General features: G+C 43.4%; 1 protein-coding gene across 2 annotated transcripts in view; it reads left to right on the top strand.

Annotated features, from left to right (window-relative positions):
• UBASH3A (ubiquitin associated and SH3 domain containing A) overlaps positions 1-4910 on the top strand; it is a 41885-nt gene extending 36975 nt beyond the window's left edge. Inside the window, exon 14 of one of the 2 annotated variants that reach the window (XM_077118978.1) lies at positions 2019-4910. In XM_077118978.1, coding sequence (XP_076975093.1) covers positions 2019-2156 — 138 coding nt within the window. In that variant the 3' untranslated portion in view covers positions 2157-4910. Of the gene's footprint in view, positions 1-290; positions 1166-2018 lie in introns of those variants that run through there. The other variant, XM_077118979.1, reaches the window with a different exon arrangement.
• Positions 4911-10355: the final 5445 nt, after the last annotated feature.

A 10355-nucleotide genomic window follows, 5' to 3' on the forward strand; every position in this document is an offset into this window, starting at 1 on the left:
CTTGGGCAGGGCTGACAGGAAAGTGTGCCCATCTTTATTACCACATTGTGACTTTGGCCAGTTGCTGCCAGCACAAGATAAAGAACAAGATATAGGATTGTTGTTGTTGTTTTCAAGTCATATTATAATTCTTTGCAACTCCTGTAGTAAAATAGATGGTCCAATAAGCAGTGAGTCATTTGGGTCAGAAGTTAGTGAAAGGAAAAGAGCTGGGCTGGCTCCCTCTTGGGACCCAGGGACAGGTGATGGATAGAAAGGACCCTCCAGCCCTCCTACCTTCGGGTTTGTAGGAGCTGCCAGAGTGCCCAGGTGTTGGGCTGAGGCTACCTGCATTCTTGACAATGAAGTGAACAGATGGCAATCATGAAGAGATGGACAAGAGGGACTATGGACAACCTTGGTGAACATCATGCAGCAGAGCAGAGGATGCCTTTTATCCTATTAATGAGACCACTGCAAGGAGGCAAGCTCAGGGGCTCAGACCCAGCCCTCTTCCCCCAAAATCTGCTCGGGGCTGGACTTGCCCACTCTCCTTGTCTTTTTTAGACATATTGATCAATCTGATGACCAGTGAACATGCAGTCGCTGGTGCAGGAGGGGTCCCTGACCTGCTCCCTCCATGTCACAGGACCAAAGTCAGATCATAGGACCTTATTTGCCACAAGGTGCAGGCAGGAGGGTGTTACTGAGGCCCTCGGAAGGGTCTGGGAGCTGTAAGGGAGCCAGACCCCCAGACAAGGGCCACCCACCACCGTCTGTGCCTTGCCACCCTGAGCTCACCGCCTGCTGAAGAGAACATGCCTGCCGCTTACAGAGGGTGCATGAGAATCCGAAGAGTTTGTGTCTATAGAAGGCCTTCCAGGACATGGGTTATTACCATTTGGCGGCTGAGTTATCTGGCAGCTGTATTACCCTGTCTTTTCTTGTCTCGTTTGCCTCTGGAACTGAGTAGAAAGCCATTTTCCCTCCAAAGCATTTCCGAGCCAGAATTTCCTAATTAACATCCAGCAGTCCCCACACCCTCCAGGGTCCTGGGCCATGGGTGACGTCCCATTGGGATGATTCATGCCCCTGCAGGACTCTGTGAACCCAGGGGTCCTGGGGGCCCCAGCTTTCTGGTCAGTCCCAGCTGCCACCTGTTTCTGAAAAGTTGCCCTCGGCCTTGCAAATGCCATTGTGTGTGCCAGCCCATGGGCTCCGATGCAGCCCCACTCCTGCTTCGTGGCCTCAGCTCCGTCCCCTGCACAAAGCCCCCCGCCCTACCCTGCGCTCTCCTCCACTCCGCGTGCCCGGCAAGGGTGACACTGTCCCCTGCTGTCCTTGTATAGGCACGCATGGCCTGTTGTGGCCTCAACCCCCTCCCTGCACTCACCCCTCTCCTGCCCTCTCAAGATACCAGCCTGGAACTTCCAAGCTTGGCAGACCACCTGCCATTCCTCCCTCCACCTGGCGTAGACTGGCCCTGCCCAGGCAAAGGGGCTCGGCCGAGTCCTGGAAGGGCAGCCATAACGGGCCCGTCAGGACCTTGCCCCCCCGCCACTCCTGTCCCCCCTGCCCCCCGCCCCCACCACCCCAGCTCCCCACAAGCAGGAGGGAGCTGTCCCTGAGGCAGCCTCCCCTGTGGCCTTGCAATTTTTCATCCAACCGCAGAATGTCTAGACATTAAAGGAGAGAGAGCTCCTTTAAGAACAAGAAAGCAGACGAATGAAAAGGATTTTGAAGCAAAGACCTAGTCCAGCCCATTCATTTGACAGGTGAAGGAACTGAGGTCTGAAGTTTCACTCGGTGCTTTTTTACCTCGTCCCTGATAACGCCACACCTGTAACGTTCTGTGACCCTGAATGCAAGAATGTGTCTGCTTTTAACAGCTAGACCAGGTTTCGGGTTTCTCAGGGTGGCCCGATGTCCCCCGGGGTCAAATCTTCCCAGCTGAGACCCACTGGGCGCCGCCGGGAGCCAGGCTGGACTGGGCTGACTTGTTGGAAAACCTTACCGAGTGATCCACAACTCTGTTCCAGATACCTTCTCTGGGGATGTGCTTCTGCGAGGAAAATAAAGAGGAAGGCAGGTGGGAGCTGCTGAACCCGCCCGTGAGAACGCTGACCCACGGGTCAAACGCCGCATTTAACTGGAGGAATTGGATCCAGGGCAGCTGAGACCTTCGGCTGTGGTTGTCGTGGTTTTTAACAACTTCACAAGGGAGAGGTGAAAGCTATCTGCAGAGAGCGCAAAATGCTGTCCTTTTGGAGGTATTTTCATCTGACCAACGGTGATCTGTCAAAGCACAGCCTGTGCTTTCACGGTCCATCTGTCCTCAGCTCTGCCCTCGGTGCGGGGCCAGGAACGCAGAGCGTGGCAGGTGCCCGTGCCCTGAGGCCCCTGACCTGGAGAAAGAGCTGTGGCTTGGAGAGGAAATGAGTAGCCACGACTCTCATTTCCAGGACTTAAAGACCCATCACACATTTTCACAAAGGATGTCTTCACTTGATTTCGCATGTTCTTATTCATCATGTTTCCATCATCCTTTCCTTTCTCCATTCCAGTCACTCTTTAGGTATCCCCACGCAGGCCAACAAAGGTGTCATCTTCAATAAAATGATACAAGAAAACCACCTGCTAGATCGAAAGTGGGGAGCTGCTGCTTGGGGTCCACACCCGTGTATCAGGTTCCTGCGGCTGCTACAACATCTTGGCGCAAATGCAATGGCTGAAAGCCATACGCATTTATCTCTCCCAGTTCTGGAGGCAGAAGAACTCAGATGGGTCAGCAGGAGCTGCCCTCCCTTTGGAGGCTCCAGTGGAGAATCCGTTTCCTTGCCTTTTCCAGCTCTTAGAGACTGCTTGGCTCAGGGCCTGCACCTTCCATCCTCAAAGCCAGCTGCATAGCATCCTCCATCTCTCCCTCAGTCCCTCGTTTCTGTTGCCACCTTGCCATCTGCTGCTGACACTCCCGCCTCCCTATTATAAGGGCCCTCCTTGGTATCTTATTTTAAATCCTCAACTTCATCATTTCTACAAAGTCCTTTGCAGGTCCTGGGTTTTAGGGTGGGAACACCTTTGATGGGGGGGGGGGCGTGCTGTGGTTCAGCTGACTCACCCCATCCTTCAAAACACATTGGGGCTTCTTACACAGGGGCCTGGGGGTCAAGGTTTGAGACGGCTCCATTGGTGTCTTTTTTTTTTAAGATAGTATGTATATATATGTCTGTGAATTTGACTTTGAAAAGCTGTGCCCTTCGTGGGATGTCTTCAGCAATTACTGTGAAGTTTTTCTCACCAGTGGGTTTGATTTTTAATTGAGGCAAATTAGCATGAAATTAATCCTTTTGAAGTGGATGATTTGGTGACATATGGCACATTCATGACGGTAGGCAAACACCTTCCTGTAGGTCTTTGACTTCTCCTTTTCTCCCTTCTGATCAAGGCAGGGGCGGGTGGTGAGAACTGGGGGGAGTGGGTGCTTCCCTGACGGAGGAGAGAGAAGAGGGCCCCCCGGCACCGAGAGGCTGGCCCAGGACAGTGCAGTTCGCATGGCGGCATGGCCCGGGCAGCTGACAGGGGTCTCCCCAGTGGGTCCTCTCCCGGCCCACAGAGGTCATCCCTGTCCTCACGGCAATCTTTGGGTTGCCATCAAGTGCAAACGAAAATCCCTCTGTGGCACAATAAAAATTGGATGAGCCATCCTTCTTCTCTTTAATTATCAGAGAAGTTGTGGTTTACAGAACATTCATGCTTAAAATACAGGGTCCCCACATACCACCCCACTAGTAACCCCTCACGTTGGTGCGGCACATTTACTACAATCGATGAAAGCACGTTTTAATAATTGTACCATTACCTGTAGTCTGTGGCTTAACTTACGGTTGCATTGGGCCTTTCTTCATTTCTATGTCTGACCCCATTCTGGCTCTGAAATTACTTCATTATTGCGTTATTGCAAATGAGTCTGCAGCCAAATTGTAAGTGGATTTTTACAAAATTCAGAGTCTGGTCAGAAAGCCCCAGCACTTCACCATCAGCCCCTCGGTGTGTTCTTGCAGAAGTGCAGGTGCTGGAGTCCCCAAATTCAGGGAGAACAAGCCCCATCATACCCAGAGTCAGTGTGTGACCGAAGGCTCCCCACTTTTTCAGTCCAACTCCATCTCCCAAGAGAATGATAAATTGTCCCTTGTTTTATTTTACTTCTGACCAAGCCTTTCTATAGCTAAATAAAGATGTTTGAGGCTTACGTCGTCTCAAGGAGCAAAGAGCAAGGTCTGCCCACAGGCATGGCCATGCATCTCATTTATGTCAAAAACAAAATCTTTAAGGAGGTAATCCCAGCTGCGTCCCAGTGGGTGCTGACCAGAGAGCAAATGGGTTGATTAGGGTGGGGGACGCAGGCAGGCAGGCAGTACCTCCTATGGTAAATGTATCCCAGCTCTTAGCAAGTAGACAACGTTTTGTTTTACAGCAGCGAGATGTGGTTGGGCAGAAGACTTGCCCCTGTTTTCTCTCCTGGAGACCACAGTGTCACTCCAAGCTTATTAATCATGATTATGAAAAAATGCTGAACAAACCAAGCAAATGGAATTTAAGTAATGGTCATCGATTTGGGGTGGCCCAGTGCCTCTGGATTCACTCTCTCGGGGCTGGGACTCTGCTCGTGCCCTTGGGTCCAGGGGGCCGTAAGGACCCTCACTTAGTGCTGCACCGTGGAGGGGATTTGCAAAGGAAAGCGAGTTGGCTTTGACCCTCCGAGCTCAGCAGCATCTTCCCCGTACCCTCTGGTTGTATTCCTACCATATTCAGGTGGAAATGTCAGATGGCCGTTTCTCATAATTTAGTGTAACCGTTCCTTGATGAACGAATAAGAAGCAAACCCTTCTCTAGCACTCTCTTCCATCCTTTCCAGGAGCCGGTCCTTGGGCGTTTGTAAGCCTTGCCTGACCCCTGCTGGAGCTTTTGGGAAATGGAAATCCCATTAGCGTGGACTCCCTACCCACCCACCCTCCCTCCAGGGTCTCTTGATTTCCTCACCCCTGGGCTTGAAAAGACAACTGTCCAGAGAAAATGTCCACCTTGGTTTGCTTGCCTCCCACTGAGGCTTAATGAATGTTAACATTGGTTTTTTTTTAATTATTTTATTTTATTAATTAAAGAAAAAAAGAAATTAACACAACATTTAGAAATCATTCCATTCTACATATGCAATCAGTAATTCTTAACATCATCACATAGATGCATGATCATCGTTTCTTAGTACATTTGCATCGATTTAGGAAAAGAACTAGCAAAACAACAGAAAAAGATATAGAATGTCAATATAGAGAAAAAAATAAAAATAATAATAATAGTAAAAAAACAGACACAAACAAACAAACAGACAAAAAAAAAAACCCTATAGCTCAGATGCAGCTTCATTCAGTCTTTTAACATGATTACTTTACCATTAGGTATTATTGTGCTGTCCATTTTTGAGTTTTTATATCTAGTCCTGTTGCACAGTCTGTATCCCTTCAGCTCCAACTACCCATTATCTTACCCTGTTTCTAAGTCCTGTTGGTCTCTGTTACCAATGACATATTCCAAGTTTATTCTCGAATGTCAGTTCACATCAGTGGGACCATACAGTATTTGTCCTTTAGTTTTTGGCTAGACTCACTCAGCATAATGTTCTCTAGGTCCATCCATGTTATTACATGCTTCATAAGTTTATTCTGTCTTAAAGCTGCATAATATTCCATCGTATGTATATACCACAGTTTGTTTAGCCACTCGTCTGTTGATGGACATTTTGGCTATTTCCATCTCTTTGCAATTATAAATAATGCTGCTATAAACATTGGTGTGCAAATGTCCGTTTGTGTCTTTGCCCTTAAGTCCTCTGAGTAGATACCTAGCAATAGTATTGCTGGGTCGTATGGCAATTCTGTATTCAGCTTTTTGAGGAACCGCCAAACTTCCTTCCACAATGGTTGCACCATTTGACATTCCCACCAACAGTGGATAAGTGTGCCTCTTTCTCCACATCCTCTCCAGCACTTGTCATTTTCTGTTTTGTTGATAATGGCCATTCTGGTGGGTGTGAGATGATATCTCATTGTGATTTTGATTTGCATTTCTCTAATGGCCAGGGACATTGAGCATCTCTTCATGTGACTTTTGGCCATTTGTATTTCCTCTTCTGAGAGGTGTCTTTTCAAGTCTTTTTCCCATTTTGTAATTGGGTTGGCTGTCTTTTTGTTGTTGAGTTGGACAATCTCTTTATAAATTCTGGATACTAGACCTTTATCTGATATGTCATTTCCAAATATTGTCTCCCATTGTGTAGGCTGTCTTTCTACTTTCTTGATGAAGTTCTTTGATGCACAAAAGTGTTTAATTTTGAGGAGCTCCCATTTATTTATTTATTTCTTCAGTGCTCTTGCTTTAGGTGTAAGGTCTATAAAACTGCCTCCAATTGTAAGTTTCATAAGATATCTCCCTACATTTTCCTCTAACTGTTTTATGGTCTTAGACCTAATGTTTAGATCTTTGATCCATTTTGAGTTAACTTTTGTATAGGGTGTGAGATACGGGTCTTCTTTCATTCTTTTGCATATGGATATCCAGTTCTCTAGGCACCATTTATTGAAGAGACTGTTCTGTCCCAGGTGAGTTGGCTTGACTGCCTTATCAAAGATCAAATGTCCATAGATGAGAGGGTCTATATCTAAGCACTCTATTCGATTCCATTGGTCGATATATCTATCTTTATGCCAATACCATGCTGTTTTGACCACTGTGGCTTCATAAAATGCCTTAAAGTCCGGCAGTGTGAGACCTCCAGCTTCGTTTTTTTTCCTCAAGATACTTTTAGCAATTCGGGGCACCCTGCCCTTCCAGATAAATTTGCTTATTGGTTTTTCTATTTCTGTAAATAAGTTGTTGGGATTTTGATTGGTATTGCATTGAATCTGTAAATCAATTTAGGTAGGATTGACATCTTAACTATATTTAGTCTTCCAATCCATGAACATGGTATGCCCTTCTATCTATTTAGGTCTTCTGTGATTTCTTTTAACAGTTTTTGTAGTTTTCTTTGTATAGGTTTTTTGTCTCTTTAGTTAAATTTATTCCTAGGTATTTTATTCTTTTAGTTGCAATTGTAAATGGGATTCGTTTCTTGATTTCCCCCTCCGCTTGTTCATTGCTAGTGTATAGAAATGCTGCAGATTTTTGAATGTTGATCTTGTAACCTGCTACTTTGCTGTACTCATTTATTAGCTCTAGTAGTTTTGTTGTGGATTTTTCCGGGTTTTCGACGTATAGTATCATATCGTCTGCAAACAGTGATAGTTTTACTTCTTCCTTTCCAATTTTGATGCCTTGTATTTCTTTTTCTTGTCTAATTGCTCTGGCTAGAACCTCCAACACAATGTTGAATAATAGTGGTGATAGTGGACATCCTTGTCTTGTTCCTGATCTTAAGGGGAAAGTTTTCAATTTTTCCCCATTGAGGATGATATTAGCTGTGAGTTTTTCATATATTCCCTCTATCATTTTAAGGATGTTCCTTTGTATTCCTATCTTTTGAAGTGTTTTCAACAGGAAAGGATGTTGAATCTTGTCAAATACCTTCTCTGCATCAATTGAGATGATCATGTGATTTTTCTGCTTTGATTTGTTGATATGGTGTATTACATTAATTGATTTTCTTATGTTGAACCATCCTTGCATACCTGGGATGAATCCTACTTGGTCATGATGTATAATTCTTTTAATGTGTTGTTGGGTTCGATTTGCTAGAATTTTGTTGAGGATTTTTGCATCTATATTCATTAGAGAGATTGGCCTGTAGTTTTCTTTTTTTGTAATATCTTTGCCTGGTTTTAGTATGAGGGTGATGTTGGCTTCATAGAATGAATTAGGTAGCTTTCCCTCCGCTTTGATTTTTTTGAAGAGTTTGAGGAGAGTTGGTACTAATTCTTTCTGGAATGTTTGATAGAATTCACATGTGAAGCCGTCTGGTCCTGGACTTTTCTTTTTAGGAAGCTTTTGAATGACTGATTCAATTTCTTTACTTGTGATTGGTTTGTTGAGGTCATCTATTTCTTCTTGAGTCAAAGTTGGTTGTTCATGTCTATCCAGGAACCCATCCATTTCATCTAAATTGTTGTATTTACTAGCGTAAAGTTGTTCATAGTATCCTGTTATTACCTCCTTTATTTTCTGTGAGGTCAGTGGTTATGTCTCCTCTTCCATTTCTGATCTTATTTATTTGCATCCTCTCTCTTCTTCTTTTTGTCAATCTTGCTAAGGGCCCATCAATCTTATTGATTTTTTCATAGAACCAACTACTGGTCTTACTGATTTTCTCTATTGTTTTCATGTTTTCAATTTCATTTATTTCTGCTCTAATCTTTGTTATTTCTTTCCTTTTGCTTGCTTTGGGATTAGTTTGCTGTTTTTTCTCCAGTTCTTCCAAGTGGACAGTTAATTCCTGAATTTTTGCCTTTTCTTCTTTTCTGATATAGGCATTTAGGGCAATAAATTTCCCTCTTAGCACTGCCTTTGCTGCGTCCCATAGGTTTTGATATGTTGTGTTTTCGTTTTCATTCGCCTCGAGATATTTACTAATTTCTCTTGCAATTTCTTCTTTGACCCACTCATTGTTTAAGAGTGTATTGTTGAGCCTCCACGTATTTGTGAATTTTCTGGCACTCTGTCTATTATTGATTTCCAACTTCATTCCTTTATGATCCGAGAAAGTGTTGTGTATGATTTCAATCTTTTTAAATTTGCTAAGACTTGCTTTGTGACCCAGCATATGGTCTATCTTTGAGAATGATCCATGAGCACTTGAGAAAAAGGTGTATCCTGCTGTTGTGGGATGTAATGTCCCATAAATGTCTGTTAAGTCTAGCTCATTTATAGTAATATTCAGATTCTCTATTTCTTTACTGATCCTCTGTTTAGATGTACTGTCCATTGATGAGAGTGGTGAATTGAAGTCTCCAATTATTATGGTATATGTGTCTATTTCCCTTTTCATTGTTTGCAGTGTATTCCTCACGTATTTTGGGGCATTCTGGTTTGGTGCATAAATATTTATGATTGTTATGTCTTCTTGTTTATTTGTTCCTTTTATTAGTAGATAGTGTCCTTCTTTGTCTCTTTTAACTGTTTTACATTTGAAGTCTAATTTGTTGGATATTAGTATAGCTACTCCTGCTCTTTTCTGGTTGTTATTTGCATGAAATATCTTTTCCCAACCTTTCACTTTCAACCTATGTTTATCTTTGGTTCTAAGATGTGTTTCCTGTAGACAGCATATGGAAGGATCCTGTTTTTTAATCCATTCTGCCAGTCTATGTCTTTTGATTGGGGAATTCAGTCCATTAACATTTAGTGTTATTACTGTTTGGATAATATTTTCCTCTACCATTTTGCCTTTTGTATTATATATATCATATCTGATTTTCCTTCTTTCTACACTCTTCTCCATACCTCTCTCTTCTGTCTTTTCGTATCTGACTCTATTGCTCCCTTTAGTATTTCTTGCAGAGCTGGTCTCTTGGTCACAAATTCTCTCAGTGACTTTTTGTCTGAGAATGTTTTAATTTCTCCCTCATTTTTGAAGGACAATTTTGCTGGATATAGGAGTCTTGGTTGGCAGTTTTTCTCTTTTAGTAATTTAAATATATCATCCCACTGTCTTCTAGCTTCCATGGTTTCTGCTGCGAAATCTACACATAGTCTTATTGGGTTTCCCTTGTATGTGATGGATTGTTTTTCTCTTGCTGCTTTCAAGATCCTCTCTTTCTCTTTGACCTCTGACATTCTAACTAGTAAGTGTCTTGGAGAACGCCTATTTGGGTCTATTCTCTTTGGGTTGCGCTGCACTTCTTGGATCTGTAATTTTAGGTCTTTCATAAGAGTTGGGAAATTTTCAGTGATAATTTCTTCCATTAGTTTTTCTCCTCCTTTTCCCTTCTCTTCTCCTTCTGGGACACCCACAACACGTATATTTGTGCGCCTCATATTGTCATTCAGTTCCCTGATCCCCTGTTCAAATTTTTCCATTCTTTTCCCTATAGTTTCTATTTCTGTTTGGAATTCAGATGTTCCATCCTCCAATTCACTAATTCTAGCTTCTGTCTCTTTAAATCTACCATTGTAGGTATCCATTGTTTTTTCCATCTTTTCTACTTTATCTTTCACTTCCATAAGTTCTGTGATTTGTTTTTTCAGTTTTTCTACTTCTTCTTTTTGTTCAGCCCATGTCTTCTTCATGTCCTCCCTCAATTTATGGATTTGGTTTTTGAAGAGGTTTTCCATTTCTGTTCGTATATTCAGCATTAGTTGTCTCAGCTCCTGTATCTCATTTGAAC

Source organism: Tamandua tetradactyla, chromosome 10 (genome assembly GCF_023851605.1).
Source record: "Tamandua tetradactyla isolate mTamTet1 chromosome 10, mTamTet1.pri, whole genome shotgun sequence".
Lineage (NCBI taxonomy): Eukaryota > Metazoa > Chordata > Mammalia > Pilosa > Myrmecophagidae > Tamandua > Tamandua tetradactyla.